At 45.0% G+C, this 19532-nt stretch overlaps 1 protein-coding gene across 4 annotated transcripts in view; it reads right to left on the bottom strand.

The window, feature by feature from the left end:
- Positions 1-2595: 2595 nt before the first annotated feature.
- The window catches only part of CDAN1 (codanin 1), a 42568-nt gene continuing 25631 nt past the window's right edge, over positions 2596-19532 (bottom strand). For 3 of the 4 annotated variants that reach the window (XM_024197465.2, XM_024197467.2, XM_024197464.2), the window contains 13 exons: positions 18849-18938; positions 17413-17467; positions 16153-16286; positions 15142-15245; positions 14191-14340; positions 13338-13401; positions 12679-12757; positions 11343-11500; positions 9378-9485; positions 8935-8998; positions 7146-7348; positions 5424-5531; positions 2596-4553 (listed from right to left, as the gene is read on the bottom strand). In XM_024197465.2, the coding sequence (XP_024053233.1) occupies positions 4428-4553; positions 5424-5531; positions 7146-7348; positions 8935-8998; positions 9378-9485; positions 11343-11500; positions 12679-12757; positions 13338-13401; positions 14191-14340; positions 15142-15245; positions 16153-16286; positions 17413-17467; positions 18849-18938 (1443 nt within the window). In that variant the 3' untranslated portion in view covers positions 2596-4427. Of the gene's footprint in view, positions 4554-5423; positions 5532-7145; positions 7349-8934; positions 8999-9377; positions 9486-11342; positions 11501-12678; positions 12758-13337; positions 13402-14190; positions 14341-15141; positions 15246-16152; positions 16287-17412; positions 17468-18848; positions 18939-19532 lie in introns of those variants that run through there. The other variant, XM_024197468.3, reaches the window with a different exon arrangement.

The following is a 19532-nucleotide window of genomic DNA, read 5'->3' as shown; positions in this document are numbered from 1 at the left end:
GTCTTCAACAGAAAAAATAGATCAGATTGAGCCATGAAAATCTGCTGTAAAACCCAGGTAGGGAAAAGGCAGGCCTGACTGTTAGTTTGAATAGAAGTGCTGCCCAAAGGAACCTCAATACCACTAAGGGAGCCTGAGGTTGTAACACTGTTTAGTGCTGACACAAGATGAGATGGTGGGAGGCCTTACACCAACATCTAGGCTATCCTGAAAGATATCCAGAAGACCTGGTTTCCTGGGTCTTTGATCCTTGTAGTTGGACACCATTAAAGGAATGGTGTCTATACTCTTGTATAGGCTAATGTAGTGGAAGGCCTGTGAAAAGCAGGGGAAGCCCTTTAGAGGGATATTCCTTCTTGTTTAGGATTTGCCACTCAAGAGCTGATGTCAAACTCAGGTAATCTGGACTGGGACTCAGGAACAGGTTCTGGGCCAGAAAATCCTACCTGCTGGGAAAACGGAGCGGAGGCTTTTGGGTCAGGTCCAATAGCTGTAAATATCATGGCTTAGGAATCTGGAATGAGAGGAACAATTCTTCTATCATCTTTTCATAATTCTTCCCAGTAGTGGAAATGGAGAGAAAAGCATGGAGAAGCTGATATGGCCATCTGTGAACTCCACAGCATCTAATCCCATTGGTCTTTGCCTGATGAGGTAAGCTTTTCACCTTGACATTTCACCTGAACATGAATAGGTCCCATCTAAGGTGGCCTAGCTCCTTGGATATCAGCTGGAGCATTTATAGGTTCGGGGCCATAGCTGCTGGCAATTTACCTAGCCTACTGTTATGTTCAGCAGCTTCATTAGGTGGATGGCCACAATGGAGGCAATGTGACCTTGTGCTCAGGAAAACACCTGGACTGCAGTGATATTTAGACTTCACCTCCTTATGCTTCTTTGTCACTTTATATATACCAAGGTTATTGTGTTCTAGATATCCAGCAGAGCCAGTGTGACCACTCATCTCTAGAAAGCTGATGTTCTGGTGCCTTTTTTGGCCTTTAGCATCGCCTGTGTATTGTTGTGCCCCAAGTGGGCTCCCCACCTTGAAAGGCTGGCATTGGTGTAGCTGTGTTCAGGAATGTGGAGGAAGAATCCTTCCATCACATGGGGTTCTTGTTTCCACCAACTGAGGGAATGAATCAGTGGATGGTAAACTTTCCTTTCCTTTGCATCTCTTGTTAAGGATGCCTCAAAGGCCAAGGCCTATCAGAGGAACCTCCAAAGTTCTCTCTCATGTGTAGACTCTCACCCAGGACAAGAACAACTGGAAGGAATAGACAAAGATGGATTGATGCCAGGTATTGACACATCTCAGTTTCTTGATCTTGTAGTCTCTCTCTGTTTGCCAGAAGCTGAGAATGGGCAACAGGGGATGGATCACTTGATGATTCCCTGTTCTGTTCATTCCCTCTGGGGTACCTGGCACTAGCCACTGTCAGAAAACGATACTGGGCTAGATGGACCCTTGGTCTGACCAGTAGGGCCATTCTTATGAGGTATCCGAAGATCATGCCCTGATTAGCATGGAGTCTAAGAACAGGTATAATTAAATTCCTAGACTCCTCACTCAGGCCGGTAGCTTTGTCAATGCCCTGTGGATTAACAGATAAAAGAGTAGCATTTTGTACTGACAGGAGCAATTGTTGCAGGCAAACCAGAGAAACTGCCAATGACACCATCTGGTGGGATTACGCAGATAAACCTCTTCCTGGTCCAACAGTGGAAAAGGTCTCCTGGAGAGAATACGGAGAGATCTTTTTGAAGTCTAGGATGGCCCAGTCTCCTCCTAACCCTTTTCTCACTAGGAAGAAAGTAGAGCAGTGCCCTGAATCTCTTTCCTGGGACAGGTTTTATTGCCATTAGCTCTAGCAGGTGTAAGATTTCCATCAGAATGGCTTAATGTTTTCTTATTCCTGGAGTTTGGAGAGAGGATGAAGGAAGCTGAGGAGCCTGGCACTCCAGAGAGCATCCATACTGCAATGACACTCATGTCCTCCTGTCTAAAACTGACTGGAACCATCTGTCTGGGAAATGAACCATGCAGCTCCTTAAGTTTATCTCCATATGAATGCAGGCTCTGTTGCAGTTATACTGACTATAAGATGACTTGTGGACTTACCCAGGAGGAGCCTAAATAAAACAGAGGAGAGGTGGAAAAAAAGATGTTGCTTGTTATTGCCCCAAAAGAAACTTTAAAAATCAAGAGGCTAAAGGGCAAGGAAGAAGGCCTGAACTACCGCTCTGTTTCCACCATCAGCAGCAGATAATCTGATGCCATGGCACAGACAAACCCTGGAGCCTGGAGGAGAGCCTCCAGCCTTGGCAGGAAGAAAGGTGCAGCCCAACAGTTTTGGGCTGGGGAAAGTTCAGAATAAAAAACTGATTACAAGTAATGTGAACAACACAACTCACCAGCCAGCGCAGGGACAACGTGTTGGCAAAGTCAGTGTTACACCTGAGTTGGCTGAAAGAGACCCAGCAACTTCACTATTGCAACAAAAGCCTTGCAGAGTGTTTACAGGATGAGTGCAGCTCCCCAGCCATGCTTCTTAGAGATGGGCATCCTTGTGTGCTTTAGTTTGCACCAGTTTAAAAAAAACAACGAGCGACTCTGTGCACTTCTAGCTTTATATACTTACAGTTCAGACACAAAACAGGGCTGCATTTTGATAATCTGTTTATTATAGCAAATCTGGCAGCTTCACTGAGATATCAACAGTGAAATGGTCCTGTTATACTGAGCCCTGAAGAGCGAGTGTGCTGTAGCATGAAGCACACCTGTTCTTTCAGTTCATACTGCGCAGCTGTTCCTGTCCACACACTTTGTTCACATGATAATGTTATTACTGAACATCAACCGGAGCACGATGACAGCAAACAAAAAACACTGAAAAGACAGATACCTGGGATCTGCAGTCTCCTTCAATCCAGCACCCACCAGTCTGAGTAGGTGACAAAACTACCCAAAAAAGTTGCAACATGCACATTGTCCTCTTTGGTTTCCCTCATTTTCTCTGTGTCCAGTAGGATTTAGTAGTAGCCAGATTTATGTAGTTACTCTGATTTTTAAAAACAATTTAACTCCTTGACATTTTATTTTCTACCCCAGGAATTCCTACCCATACCAGCAAGAGATAGGTTAATTAGCAATAGAAATGGCCATTAGCCATTAGCAAACAGCCTAGGATTCACCTTGTCTAGCTGTCTTGCTTATGTAACACAATATTTACTTTTGAATAACCTGTATTTAGTGAGGAAAAAAGACACTCCATCAACCTGTTAGGCAAAAGAAAAAAAATCCTTCCTTATACAGGGAGGCAAATCCTATGCAAACTCTCTGATGTGGACTGGATTTTAGCAATATATTAGTCACTCAACACTTGGAACATTGTATTTAAGATACTGGCAGTTCCCCTTTTAAGGTGGATCCATGAGGATGGACATGCCATGCATAGGACTGCTTCCTTCCAACAGCCTAGTGATGCTACTTCATGGGAGTTCCATTACATTTTCAATCTAGTTACTCTAGTCTGAGCTTATGACACACAGGTATTTCTATGGAAGAACCCCAAACTCAAGGCAATAAGGATTTTAAAGACAGTGAGTAACAGATACATGGCATTTATGCTCACACTACAAAAACAATGCCTCTTAAAATACTGTCAGCTCTCCCCAGTAAAAAAGATAACCAGATAATCTCCCCCTCAATTCTATAAAAAACATGAAATACAAGTGCTGCTTTTGTTAAGTGAGACACAAGCATAAGCATGAATGTCCTTTAAAATAATATCTGATCCAATGCTCCAAAATATTTTTTTTGTGATTTTACTTTTAAAACGAGTCTTAAAAAATTTAAAAAACAAACCTTCAAGCTTGAGCTCATGGTGAAAAATAAATATCCGTTCATCTCCTTGGGCTATAGTTTGACTTATTCCCTCTCCTGGTGGCACAGTGTATTTTCTAAGAGAGTCTATAAGAAATCACACTAAGTTAAGATAAGAGATGGCACCTTGGGAAACCACCAGAAATCCTTCCAGCAACGTAGCAGATTTTGTGCATGAGAACGGATTCCAGACTCTGGTCAGAGCCTCTTGCTGCAGGAGCACAAGATGTGTTTCCACTACAAATGTAGATCATCAGCTGTGAACCACAGTCAGGTTCTTAAGAGTTCCAAACTTAGAGAGCAACTCTTAGAAGCATTTCCATTTGCAGATGTAAACCCCTCCAAATCCTTTGAGGGATGTGTGTTCCTGTCACACCTAGTGACCCTCCTTCGAGGGACAGTTTGATGCAGTTTTTGCACAAGTAACCTTTCAATGCATGGTGATCCAAGCAAGGGGCCTACTGCATGGACTCAGCAGCATTATCGAATTCCACATGTCGAGTTCGCCTCAGTTCCTTAATCCATACAGAGATTATCTGCACTAGCTTTGTGCTGCCAGAGTACCTCTTGGTTGTCTCACCAATTCACAAGGCCTAGTCCTGGGTTCTGCAACATGATACTCGGATATAAATATTCTAGAGATAGTTTCCAATTCTTCCAAGAAATCCTGCAACAAACAATGCAAATCAGAGACCATCTTTTAAAAGTGTGAACCAAGGGATACAAAATTCTTTTGAATAATATAAAGTTGAGATTTCACAGGCAAAAACGGGGTCAAGGTTTTGTGTTGGGATGTTAATACAATGACGCAGACTATACCAGTAAAAACAGAGTGAAAGAGACCGCAGCTGCCGAAGCGATAAGATACACAGATTTGCACACCAAGCCTTCCCTTTGATCCCTGTGCCCATCTTAGTTTATGGACGAACCTAGAGGCAGCTAAAAATCATTGCCTGATTCTTAAAGGTGCTGAGCACCTGCAGTTTCCATTAACTGCAGTGGGATTTATGGGTGCTGAGCACATCAAAAATCAGACCACATTCGTCAGAAGACTAACCTGAGGCTCCCACATTTGAAACATCTGGCCAGCAGGCTAGATTCTCTGGTGCATTCTGGTGATGGCAAACAGGCTGAAAAGCAGCTGGATCTTGCCAGCTGAGAATTTCCCCTGGCATAGAGAAGCTCTGAGCTGGAGCAGAGACAACATACCCAGCCCCCTGTTAGCCTGGCCAGGTCAGGGGATGGCAAGAGTTTGCTGCACTTCAGCTATCCCCAGCTAGTTTATGGTTTCTTGGGGACCATTGTAAACTGGTATAGTGGCAGGTTTTCTAATCTATGCTGGAGCAGGGCAGGCACAGATCCAGCCTAAGACAACCCTACACACGTTATATTCCACCAAGCAGAAACTCCATGTAGACAAGAATCTGGGCCTAGGTCTTTGAGAGAGGAGTACAAAAAATGAAAGCAAAATGCCAAACTGACACAGCATCCTCATAGTCATGCCTGAATATTAAATGAAAAATAAATAAATACTTACTGAGGACCAGAGAAGTTCTTGGAGGCTATGCAAGCAGCTCTCTATCTCTGCATTTCCCATCAGATCATGGTCAACAAGACCACGAAGCATAAACAGGAACAAATCCCACTGCAGAAGGAACAAGGAGTGTCAAGTTCCTCAAGATGGGCTGTGGCCTGCATCTATTTACTGCTTTGTAAGAACTCTGTACAAGTTATGTTTTGAATTTACTCAAATCTGTATTATGGGGAAAAACCAAAGGTGAAAGGAGGAAGTAAACTCTGTCCCTGGGTTCTGGGGACAAGCTGCACCTGGTAGATGTCGTCTACCATTCTGAATGACGTAAATTTCCCTTGCAGCTCATCTAGTCTATTCTACAATAAAACAATCACACCATGTCAATGTTGATAAATGCAAAGTAATGCATACTGGAAAATATAATCCCAATTATACATACAAAATGATGAGATCTAAATTAGCTACTACCTACCACTCAAGATCTTGGAGTCATTGTGAAGCATTTTATGAAAACATCTGCTCAATGTGCAAAAACACTAACAGAATGTTAGGAACCATAACAAAGGGATAAAAAGACAGAAAATATAATAATGCCACTTTATAAATCCGTGGTATGCCCACATCTCAAATACTGAGTGCAGTTCTGGTTGCCCCATCTCAAAAAAGATATATTAGAACTGGAAAAAATACAGAGATATGGAACAGCTTCCATATGAGGAGACATTAAAAAGGCTGGGACTGTTCAGGTTGAAAAAGAGACAACTGCGGCAAGATATGATAGAGATTTATAAAATAACGAATGGTGGGGAGAAAGTGAATCAGGGAGTATTATTTATCCCTTCACAACACACAAACCAGGGGTCATCCAAAGAAATCAACAGGGAGAAGGTTTAAAACAAATATGAGGAAGTACTCCTCTTCACACAATGCACAGTCAACCAGTGAAACTTCTACTTCTCGCCTTCACAACATCCCCTGGCAATAACTGGGTTAAAAAAAGATTCTATAAGTTCATGGAGGATAGGTCCATCTATGGCTATTAGAAAAAATGGCAGGGATGCAACCCCATGCTCCCAGTGTCCCTAAACCTCTGACTGCCAGAAGCTGGGACTGGATGACAGAGGATGGATCACTTGATAAATTGCCCTGTTCAGTTCACTCCCTCTGAAGCACCTGGCTCCGGCCATTGTCCGAAGACAGGATACAGGGCTAGATGGACCATTGGTCTGACCCAGTATGGCCGTTCTTACGTTCATTTTCAGTTCTGGATTCCCAGTTGGAAATAGAGTAAGTGTTTCCTGCCTAGCTCAAGGAGAGGTTGGGAATGCCAGTCTAATTTTCAACTAAAGCTGATATCCTGGTCTGGAACTAGACAGGAAAATTCTTCAGATCCAAAGTTAACCATGGGGCCATTTACGTTTACAGTCCTATAATCTCTCAGGTTGATCAGCAATTTATCATTTGTTCGGGCATTAAACTGAACAAATTCTAGTGTCACTTGCATCTCCCCAAACGTAAGTATTACAGTCTGCCTTCTTGACAACACTATACACTGCTCTTACATTTCCGCTGTCCCTGAAGAAACTCATTGGCAGCTGAACAGTGAAAGCCAAATCCTGCTGGCCTTACTCACATGATAGTCAGTCACAGAAGTCAATAGAACTCCAGTGTGAGTATGGCGAGCAGGATTGGGCAGCTGGTTCTGGAGAGCTAAGGAAGTCCCACCTCACGTCGCTCGACTTCTGCGATGTAGCCGACATTCTTCCTGCTGAACATCAGCTGAACAGGAACAGGTGTCCAAAAGTCTTCCTTCCAAACCGACAGCAGCGATTTCAGAAGCCCGTAGACAGCATTCTTCTTCCCTCGTTGTCTTTCAGGTTTCTTCTGGGTCTGAGGCTTAAGGCCCTGGATAGGAACACGATCTGAAACTATGGGACGGAGGGGATGGACCAATACAGTTTATTACTATTACATTTACAGTCATCTTGGTACGTGCAGCACATTGTTAGTGAGCTGACAGGCTTGGGTAGCACCAATACAAACACCAAGGTGAAAACACTCATGAAGAGGCAATGCAGAGCAGCAGTTACAACTGGGGATAGCTTGGGGATAGCTCAGTGGTTTGAGCATTGGCCTGCTAAACCCAGGGTTGTGAATTCAAACCTTGAGGAGGGTCATTTAGGGAACAGGGTAAAAATCTGTCTGGGGATTAGTCCTGCTTTGAGCAGGAAGTTAGACTAGATGACCTCCTGAGGGCCCTTCCAACCCTGATATTCTATGAATCTTGGAACATGCAAAATTCTGGGTTCTGCACCCAAAGCAGAAGACATCACAGACAAGAAATAGAAGTCTGTTCTGAAGTTGACTAATGCTACTCTACTGCCCTATTGCCCACAAAGCTGGGAGAAGACAGACTAAGAACTAGTAGCTAGTTTTATTGCTAACAGAATGGGATGTAGTGGTCACTCCTACAAAAGGCAGTGGTTACTTTAACTGAATAGAACATTTAAATAAATAAAAATGTACACTTTACATTAATAATTTTACTGGTAGATTAGTAGATCCCAGATTTATGTGGGGCTGCTGTACTCTCACTTTATAGTGGATGAACTGTTTTCTCTAAGGACAACGTATTCATTTTTAATTATTCTTATTACAGTACTTCTAAATACAGCTAACCAATGAATCCTAAAAAACTCTCAGACCTTCCCTGTAGTCTCTTGTCATCTCATGGAAAGACAGAACTGCATTTCCAGACCCAGAAAAGAGTTCAGTGTAAGCGTTTCATCCTTCCAAGGTACAGCAGACTGCTCTCTGATAGGGGGACATTTCAAGGGGAGCCCTACTCCCTCTGAAGGCTCTAGATAGCAGAGATTAGGAGACTGGCCAGGGGGAAAGCTCTGCACCCACATCATTAGCTAGAAGTGTGTGAGGTATAGATGCACATCAGGTGTCAGAAACCATAATGACACATTTAGCAAGAGGGGAAATCACACACTGTAGTTGGCTGCTGCCAAGAGATCGAGACAGTATTGCATTGGCAGCAGAGAATCTCTTGCTTAACAGTTATAAGTTATATAACAGTATTGCATTGGCTGAACCTGCACAGGGTCGTCACTGATCCACATGAAATGAGCTACTGACTTTCTCTCTCACGAGCGAGGCATGAAAACTGGAATCAAACATTACATTTAGGAAAATGCTCAATTCCAAGAATCCAGAGACAGGGATCTCAGAGCTGACTGCGTGTCTGAATGAGGGGGCCAAGAACTGGGAGGGGAAAAAAGGGTGAATGAGGTAAATATGTAGTTGAAGGAGGGCCAGCTCAAAAGACTGATGTTTGTGAGGGGTTTTAAGAAAGCAATCTCCCAGTAGTCATGCTCTGGGTTTTGCAATGGAACGTCTTTGCAGATCCAGTGGCACTTTTGTTACAAGCAGGGAGACCTAAGGGGCACTCAGAGGTGAGGGGAAAGCAGTCAGCATTAACAATGCACAGGCATCACAACTGGCTTACCTAGGAGAGATGCCAACTCTACAGTGCACCTAGCCAGCTGCTGCTCCGATGTGGGACACATGAACTGAAAACATAAAATTGGCATGTCACCATCAGGGAATCATCCCAGAACCTGCAGCCTCTGGTTCAGACTGATCGGACAGGAGCTTTGCATTAAAAATAATTAGGAAAGGCACAAGCAGCAACAGCAGGAGCCACAGAGCTGCTGACTCAGGGTCATTAAAGAAGGCATTGTTGGAAAGTTCCAGGAAATTCACGAAAATAATCAATCTTCACATACCCCACACATCACATGCAGATATCTAGGGTCAGAGAATGACACTTATCTTTGCCACGTCTGAGCTCAGATGAAAGGTGCCCCCGTAGCACAAGCTGAGACAGGTTCATCACACTAGCAGGTACACAGATGGCTCAGAAAGCACGGCCTACTTTTTTATTTCTACCTTTCTGCACTGAAGCGTTTGGCTCAGTCTTTTCAGCAAGCACTCCAGCTGGACATAGGGAATTCCTTCATCTTCATCCCTGGGTCCCACAGCAACACAGAGCACGTCCTGGACGAAAAGGCAACAACGGCTCATCTAATAACTCATACTTTGCATTTCTAGAGAGACCACTGGACTGAAGATTAAGTGATTTACAACCATTCCTTAATTTTCTCTCACACACAAAACCCTAAACCACACACAGACCATGAAGGAGGTTAGTATTATCCCCATTTTACAGACTAGGAAAGGGAAATAGAAATAAAAATATTGCCACCAATTTTTTCAAACCTGGGTGCCTGAAGCTAGGAACCTAAATCTATATTTAGGCATGTAATAAGTGGCCTGAATTTTGCCTGTAGCACTCACTGATGTCAATAAGGGCAACAGCTTCTCACCACCCTTGCAAATCACATCACTTATTTAGCCACCCAACTTTCAAAGTTTTGGTCTAAGTGGTTTGCCAAAGTCACAGAGAGTCAATGGCACAGCTGGTAACAGAACCCAGGTCTTCTGACCCCTGCCTCCATCCACCATCTTGTATCTCAACCACGACATCATCTTCTGCCTCTCTATGAGACTCAACACCATTATTACAAGAAGCACTATATCACACTCAAAACAAATGTGTAGCATTAACTGTCTGGTTCCTTGGATCATATTTTTCCTGATGCTGTGTGTGGTTAACACCTAGCATCACTAGTGACTTACCAACCGTACTAGTATCCTTGAATGACAACTAAAGGGCAGAACTTCAATTAGAAGACATGGAAACAACTGTGTTTTAGAACTTCAAAAGGACTATGTCAAATCTAGTGACTCCAAATTTAAGCTGTGTAAAAAGCAAAATTAAAAAAAAAAAAATTAAATCTTCATATAACTTTCCATGACTTTTTTTTTTGTAATTCCAGTGGAAACGCTTATTTTTTTTATTTAAAACAAAAAACACATTCCATTTCAGTTTTTGCAACCAAAACATTGGAGGCAGTGGCCTAGTACATATGAAACTGATAGGAATCTGACTATAGGTACGCTACTTTCACTACCCAGGTAAACAGAAATTAACTCAGAAAAACAAGCAGAACAAATAGTGAAAAGCAGATGAGATTATTAATATTCTTTCACTTAATAATTTCAGGTGATGGTGAGAGAACTGTTTGGGTTTTTTTTAACTATATGATTTCTAGGAGAACAGCATCCATTTAAGCCTGGGACAAGAGAGGTGGGAAGGCATTTTATATCAGTTCTAATAGGAAGGCAATCTGGAAAAATCAAGCCATCCGATCACTCCCTTCTTTCTCTCTAACTTCAATTCCCCCTAAATCCAGTTAAATGCAGAGGGAAAGGCAGGCAGGCAGGCAGGCAAACCCCTTTCCATGGATTTGCACTGATGTAGCTGACTGGAACTCAGCAAACAATTCTGTTGGTGCATAAGAAGGAACAGAATCCAGCTAGCTCTGCAGGGCTGACAGGGATAAAGACCAGGAAATACTTATTTTAGTCCCTGAAGTCAGCAGAGCTCACTGAAAAAAACACACAGGGAGCAGATCTGCAGTGTAAGGAGGAACCATTTTGACATGGTCACTCTTCATAACAGAGCTGCACAAAACTCTCACTGTGGCAGGATGGCTCTTACATCCCTAAAACAGGGACTCCGGACTTATGCAAGTGGAGTCAGATGGACATCTCCCTCTCACCCCATGGCCATGTCACCATGAACACTGTATTTGACAGGGCAACTTGGGACCAGAATGCTGATCTCTAAGCAGCTACTGGAAGGGAGTGAGAAGCAACATAGGCGCACCCGCCTCCACTCCCACCCAGGCTCAGAGCTTGTTCCTTGGAACTGTGACAGCTTAACTGTATCCATGGGAGGAAAGTCAAAAAAGTATCAGTGTAACCAAGGAGACAGTGGAAGTTCTGTACTTTGATCTCATTGATGATCTGAGAGGGGAACGGAGCATGGTGCTGGCAGTCGGGGGGACAACCTTTCCTCTCCCCCTGTGCATCCTCACTGGGTAAGGAAGGCCCCTGGACTCTCAACATCCGATTAAAGGTAGTTCTCACTTCTCTTTTGATCAGTGCTGTAAGGAACAAATAACAGGGCTTATTACATTCATATTTTTCTCACAAGGGACATGGAGAAAACGGTTTCCAGAAACCACAATATGGGGTGTTCCCTCAAATCTTTCTCCATTGAGTGGTGTTTCAGGACCAGCATGAGGAATGTGTTAGGTTTCCAACATCCCAGCCCTCTGAGCTCCTATTCCTTCTCATAATCACAGGCTCCCGACCCCAGGCACAGGCAGAGTCAATGCTGCACCCACAGCTCTTCTCAGAAGTGTAGGTTAGTGGTAATACCTAACCCATCTCTTGAGCCTTCTATTAGAGGATCTGTGTGTCCTGTGAACATCAATTAAGCAGGAGATAAACTAGCATCGCTATTAGGTAGTGTTTACACTAGAAAGCTGACCTGGTGCGTTGTGCCAGTTTACACATCAATGCTTTAGCATGGCTGCACTAGCCATCACATCAATTCATGTTCTGAGCCCAGCATCCACACTAGTGCTGTTCTAAACCATTTTAGCTGCAACGCCTACTGGGTACCTATCCCATAGTTCTTGGCACAACTCCCAGAAGCAATGACTTCTGCGAGATTCTGAAATGCTACCAAGGCACTATGGGACAGTAGCTGGAGAACTAGCTTTGAATCATTTCATTGCCATCAATACTAGCAGTAAGCCAGTGCAGTCTGAAATGGTTCTGATTAAACTGGCGTTCTGCTGAAAGCAATTCCAATTTGAGTGATACCTAATCTGCAGGCAAGCCCTAAGGAGGAGTAGTTGGTGTGGACACAAGGTATTTTAGAAGCATGCTAAAGGGACCAAGCAGATTTTAGCGCTGTAAATGTCTAGTGAGGACAAGACTTTAGCCCAAGTGACAGATTAGGAGGAAGCCTCCCATATTGTAGAACCCCGCATGCCCCAGACAGACTCCTGACCTCAGATCCTGAAGTGACCTAAATGCCAAAGTCTGAGAACTCAAAACCTTGTAACATGCACTTAGGGTTGGAAACCAGATGGGTGAGGACAGCAACCCCTTCCCCTGCTTCTAAACAGGTATGGATGGGCAGGACAAACCTTTGACTACAAGAAAACCAGGGAGAGCATGTACTTCATTACACTGGAAAGACCTCTCTGATCTTACAAAAGTCCCTGCCTTCAAGTCGGGAGCAGCCACAGTGCAGAGAGCTGAGGCCTACCTGTGATGTTGGTTGACAGCCAGGTGCAGGCCTTCTCAGTAGCCAGTCCCACCGCAATGTCTTCTGCACTGTTCAAAACCTTTGGAATGGATAAGCAGCAGCGTTACAGTTACTGCCATTCACAGGACAGCCCTGCCCTGCTGGGCAGGGAGAGACAAAGGAACAAACTCTCTAGGGGAAAGTCTTCATTTTAACATACATCGTGTTCAGAGTCAATATGTGCGTCTCTTGATAAACTCAAATGGGACGAGGCTGCTGTCATGGAAACTGGGTTCTCAAATGACCAAAAGGGTCCCTTTACACACATTCTCTATGTGAAGCCCATTGACTCAGGCAGTATTTGGTGCTAAGATGTATTATATTAATGTATAATTAATGTAATATAAATTATGATTAATGAATCACATTAATCGTAACGGGAGTTAACTATGAAGTCAAACGATAATGATGTAAACAACAGTTAACTATTTTGCTGCTGGATCATTTTGACAGAAATGCCCAGTTAACCTGGGCAGGCATGAGGCTCAGAGTGATTTTACACCCATGTGTCAGTAAATTCGACCATCCTATCACGGAGGGGTTTAAAAGTGGCAGCAATGGCGATACAGGGATACCAATCAGGACTGAAAGGCAAGGCCTTTAATAGACACGGTACATACTGCTGCTGACGTCTCTTCTGGCAGCAGCACTCTCACAGCCTCAGGCCCTTTCAACCTGCAAAATCTGCAAAGAAAAAATGGCAAAAAAAATATACTGTTGTGTCAGCCAAAGCTCTAGGGCCGGGTTCTCAAACTTGATTGCACTGAGACCCCCCCCCCTTCTGACAACAAAAATTACTACACGACCCCTAGAGGAGGCACCGAAGCCTGGGCCTGCATGAGCCCCGCTGCCCTGGGTTGGGTGGCCAAAGCCAAAGCCCAAGGGCTTCAGTCTCAGGCAGCTGGGCTGTATCCCGAGTTTCGCCACCCAAGGCCGAAGCCCTCTGGCTTCGGCCCTAGCCCCAGCAAGTCTAAGCCAGCCCTGAGGTCCTGACCCACAGTTTGGGATCCACTGCTCTAGGGTGACAGTCAGAAATGTCCCTGCAGGGACTTCCACCTGCTTTGTTACATTTCACCACTTGAACATCATAGTGGGTCCCACAACCAGACAGAACCAAGTAAGCAAAGTTTTAATTACAGGCTCCTGCCATAGACAGTTGAGCCGTAACACCCAGGATTCCTTCCTTCCTCTCCCAAAAGAGGGGAAAATACAATGACTGGAGCTTAAGTCAGTTTGGAGCTGAAGGCAGCTAGGGTACACAGGACTGTATCCTCAATTCCTTTCCAGGAACAGGAGGCATCTGAAGGGAAACTGAGCTGAGGTTACAGGGATGCAGTTAAACACACCAGCGTGTCTAAAGCAGAGGTTGGGGGTTTTAAAAATACTGGTTTAATCTCAAAGCCTGCACATCATTAAGAACTCTACAATGAAAAGGAAGAGAAATGACTAATTTAAGTAGCTTCTCCTGCTTACTCTCTGCCTTTGTGGAGAGCCTGCGCCCCTTCCTCGTACAGCTGAGCACACACCTCGTCCAGCAGTTTGCTATGATTAGCATCCTCTTCCTTTACCTTATCCTGCAGCATGACCTCTGCCCTTTTGACCAGCTCTGCTACTAGCGTTGCCCTGTTACAAGCCAATGGGACAACAGAAAGAACAAGCCAGGAAATCAGTATATAGCCCTTATATCCTGCTTCCAGAGGGGCACCATTTTCCTTTAGATCACAGATGAAAAAACAGAGATTAAAAACGCCATCACGTTATTTTATTCATCTAACTCCTCCCCCCCTTCCCCCCATGAGAGAGTCTTATCATCCCAGGCTCATTGGAACTCATTGCCACAGGATGTTGTTGAGGCCAAAAACAGTGAGATTCAAAAAGGGACTGTAGGTTTCTACGGCTAACAGGAATATCCAGAGTTCTCAGTTATAGCTAACAAAATTTGGAAGGGCCTAAGCCAATCTCTAACTATTAGGGTTTACAATGAGACCCAACATGAGGGGTAGATTATCCCACATCTGCCTACTGTGATGTGTCTTGAATCTTCCCCTGAAGCATCTGGTGCTAGCCACTATCAGAGATATGTAGGCTAGAAGGACTACAGGCCTGATCCAACATGGCAATTTCTATGTTTCCATGTTCACTCCAAGCAGACATAATCCAAAGTGACAAGGGATACACAGCTTTCCCTTGAAGATGCTCACAGAAACACCCTAAGACACTAAGCTCTTTTGAGAGCGCTAGAGCAGACAGGACTTCAGGCAGCCAGTCACCAGCACCCTTCCTAGACTAGCACTCAGATTAGTTTCCACCAGGAACTCGCAGTACTGAACTCAACAGGCAACTGGACACCCAAACCCTTGGCCTCAGAGATTAAAACCCAACAGGCAAGCAGGGATTTTCAGAGGTGCCCAACCCAGCACTTACTTGATGTGCTTAACACAGTTGGATCCCACCCTCTCTGCCACAAATTCCACTGTTCTCCGCAGGGATGGAGGCTGGTTGTGGAAGAAGGCCTGCTCCAGCTCCACCTGCCCGAGAGGAAGAACAAGTGCTACAAACAGACCAGGGCACTCCACACCAATCCTCCCCTTTGCACTACAGGAATAAACAGGCCCAGGGCACATTGACTTTGTTGTGTACTGTACACAGTAAAGGCACAAAACTTGTCTATACTAGAGCATTTTATGACCACAACCCCGGCACACCCTGTAAAATGCTTATGTCCTATCTTCCGCTCACCTTTTAGCCCAAAACTTATTCCTTTTGACTTGTGAGAAACTGCAAAACAATTCACTGATAAAGGGGGGAAAAGAGAAAGGAAAAACATGGATAGCTCTGTCCATTCTGAAAGCAGCATCTTTTCACAGCAGACTGCAACTGGGAGCACTGTATGACAATGAGCCATTCCCAGGTGGTGTTACTTTATCCGCTTTAATTATAGGATGGACAACACTGTACCACACACAGAACTCTCATATGTCCTACCATGGTTATAGGGGAGTCAGAGCAGTGTAAAAAGAAAGTCAGAGGTACACGCCAGAAAGAAGAGGCAGGAAGAAAGACTGGGTATATAAGAATCAGCTGTGCGTTTGACAGGAAAGGCTTGTGTATTCAGGTTCTCTAGAATTTAGAGCCCACCCAGTATCAGTGCTGGAAGATTTAACAAGCAGACAGTATATATAACTGTTATATAACTTATAACTGTTAAGCAAGAGATTCTCTGCTGCTTATGCTTGTGTTGTCCCCCCCGTAACCCCCCAAATATAGTTTTATGCTAACACTGTGCATCCTGCCCTCTTGTGAACACTCCCTCCCTTTGCATATCTGCTGTGAAAAGCCACTTCACCGTGCTCTGAGCTATTTCATTACGTGGAAACAGAGTGCATCTCTAACTTGTGCAAGGAGTCAGTACAAAGCTCCTCAGGTTCTCTCTACCTGCAATTTCTGCTGTGTGACAGAAGGTTTAGGTGCCAAGGACTCTGCAGCAGTTGGGGTTATTTTCCTTATAAAGCCACCATTCTTTGCTCCACTGCCAGCCACAAAGGAAGCCAGCAGCTTCCGTAGTTCGCCTGTAAAGAGAAAAACAGGTGTGAAGAGTAGTCCCCACATAGACAGTCCTGACAGTGGGTAACAGAGCCAGACGTGCAGAGAGAAATTCACTGAACCAGGTTCTGCAATAGCAAAGGAGACTAAGTTTGGGATCCGAGGAGAGGCCAGCGCAATCCCAATATCCCACACAGGGTGGTGAGGAAAGCAGGCCGCAAGCCTCTACCCTTGCAGGGCAGCAAGGCACCCCCAGAAGCTGCACTCCCAGCAGGGAACAGGAAGGCAGCACTCTGCTTCCCAACATTCAACAGTGACCCTTCAGAAGGATTAGGGAGTACTGACTCGGACAAGGTTTTCATGACAATCCCGCCCAGTCCTCCTCAGACCGCCGGATGGAAAGTGGCAGCTCTGCAAGGGCCACCAGGGTTGTGGGAGAATCAAGGCCTCTCGGCACTCCGGTGTGGTTACCAAGAGAATGCCGGAGGTGAGCTCAGTGCGGGGGATTTCAACCCTTCAAATTGTGATGCACATTTCTCATGTAAGAATCATTGCACTGACTGTACAGCCTTCCCTGCAGCCACATACACAGCAGTATAGCCCCAGGAGGTAAAGCCTCCCCATTTCATCTTCAAAGCCAGCGCTGGCCCTCCACAATGGTAAGGTGGGCACCTCCATTGTATGAGTGCACAGCCACCAGGAGGCAGTCTCTCAAGGAAACAATGACTGAGAGTCACTAGCAATCCTGACAGCACAAGCTTGACAGTATATGATGTCAAGGTACAAAGGGATCCCTCCCCTCTGCCTTCAGTAAGTGTCAGCCTAGAGACCAGAGTACTGTCACAATCCAAACCCTTCCCGTTTAAACGCAGCATGGAGCAGCCTGGCACTCCCCCATTCAAGTCTGACTTTCCATGGAAAGCAAGGCTCCCCCTCTCCTGTGAATCACTAACTCTACACAGCCAGAACACTCAATCTGCAGCCTCCCTGTCCCCTGAGAGGTACTTCTATCAATTGTTGTTGGAGTATCCATGACTTGGTCTTTTCATCAAGGTCAGAGTTATGATATTCAAGGTTGTGGGAAGGGGTAAGAAAGATGACCTGACTCATGGGACCAAAGAATGCTGGCACGAACATCAATACAATACTCACCAAGGAAGGGACAGCAGGTATAAAGTAACTGCTGATCCACCAAAGGCACAGAATCCTGGTAAAGGAAGAAAAGGAAGCTGAAGGACAGAACAACTGCAAAAGGGCATCATCTTTAGAGGATTAGAAATCCCTTACGTATCACGCAGATGTCTCAGGGCACCTTACCCCCCAAAAATGGAGCTAATCACAATCCAGATCAAGTGCTTCTGAAGAGAGATATGAACTTTGAACACCCACAGAGCTCATTCCTGCCCTCAAATGTGCAGTGAACAGTGCTGCATTTCAAAAAGATCTGCCATTGCTTGAGCTTTAGTCCTGATCCCTGTCAAAACCCCACTGAGAGTGGATGGCTGTAAAAAGGGATTAGGGACCCCAGTGGAGGCGTGCTGCCCTGACTGGGGGAGGAGCCCAAACTAGGAGGAGGGTAAAGAATACACAACTATTAAAAATTAAAGCTCTACCACTGCTTCCATCCAGACACACAGAATCAGTCTACTTGACTTTAGACTCTGACCTACGGAGTTACAGGACCACACATACCCCCGCCGCCATATTATCACCTGGCACAGCCAAGCAGGGTGGGGATCAAGGGAGGGCCTAGCATCCCTTCACTGCAGGCAGTGTATATTGTACATATTTAGGAAAGGCTGCAATGGAGTTCTGCATCTCCCTTCTGCCATTGGAGGTGCGACTGGCACATACTGCACAGTAACAAGATACTCTCATATAGTGGTGAGACAGGCTGGAGGCTCCCACACACAGCAAGGGAGGTGGGATCTGAAAACTGCCTATTTGTTGGCTTGAATTATTTTTTATCCTCTGAAGTGGTTTTGGTTCAGGTGCTAATTACCCTTTGCCAGGCCAGGTGGATTGTAGGGAAGCCCAATACAGTAGACTTCTTTAAAAAAAGATCTGAGTCACCTATTTCTGGTTTCTGTTCTGTCATCACTCCTAGCACCTGGGACAGGCTGTAACTCTCACACAGACACTGCACTGTGGATAGCCTATCAACAGTAGATGAGAGTCTGTAAATAAACATGCTTGTGTGCCCTAGAAAGGCCTCATCTCCTTGGCAAAGCACCCCCAGTTCATACTGTCCACGCTTTCTCCAGTTTAGAGTCATATTGGCAGTTTACCAAAAGCCCCGAGGCGTAATTTGCATAAAACAAGCAGATTGCAGCTGCCTGTGTTTTTAATATTGAAGTCCAGCCCATGGAGACTACAGGTCCCAGCATAAAATGCAATCTGACCAGTCAGACAAGTTGAAGCATTGCATGCTGGAGCCTATAGCGTCTTTGTTCGACACATTTGCACTGAAGATAAGCCATTAAACACAATGTTGAAGTCCACAGGCTGCACTTGGCCTGCAGGTCACCCATGCCTCAGTCAGTCAATCAGCAGCAAATATTAAAGCAGCTACTTTTACAAAAACTTACCAAAGCCTGAGCAGATGTCATAGTGTCCCTCATCAACCCCTCCTGTTTGACTTCACTGGTGAAGAACAACTCCTCTGGGACTGAGGGGACCTGGAACACAAACTCTCAATAGTTGCCATGCACCGGCAGTCAGTGAGTGAAATACAGTCCCAGCTACAGGGGTGGGACAGTCTTTCAATGTTCTAAAAAAATATATCCTGCCACTAAATCTTCCATACTCTGCCAGACCCACCACGCCACAGGTAGCTTCTTTCTATAAATCAAGAGTTTATTACCCTACATTTCACATATCCAACCTCCCACCGAAAATCTTTCATATCCCTCACCAAGCTTCAGGGGTCTCTCACTCCCACTAAAACAGGCATCATTCTCCCAGCTGAGGACAGAATGGGACTCCCTTTGGAGTCTCATCAATGCCATTTCTTAATCAGCTGGACAAGTTCTCTGTTGATTAATACAAAGCACTGCCACCTCCCCAGAGCATTCAGCACACTGCCTTTGCAGTGCAAGACAATTTCCAATTTCAGTGGGAACCAATGTGTGCACTTGTAACAGACAAAGCCCTTTGCTCTTGAGGAAAAGTGCTATATGGTTTAATGAAGATGAGATCTAGGCCTTGGCTACACTTGGGAATTCACAGCGCTGTGAAGCGCGAGTGTAGTTGCGCCGCCAGCGCTGCGAGAG

Source organism: Terrapene carolina, unplaced genomic scaffold (assembly GCF_002925995.2).
Source record: "Terrapene carolina triunguis isolate 2854851 unplaced genomic scaffold, T_m_triunguis-2.0 Scaffold96, whole genome shotgun sequence".
Lineage (NCBI taxonomy): Eukaryota > Metazoa > Chordata > Testudines > Emydidae > Terrapene > Terrapene triunguis.
This window is presented reverse-complemented; position numbering and strand designations above follow the sequence as displayed.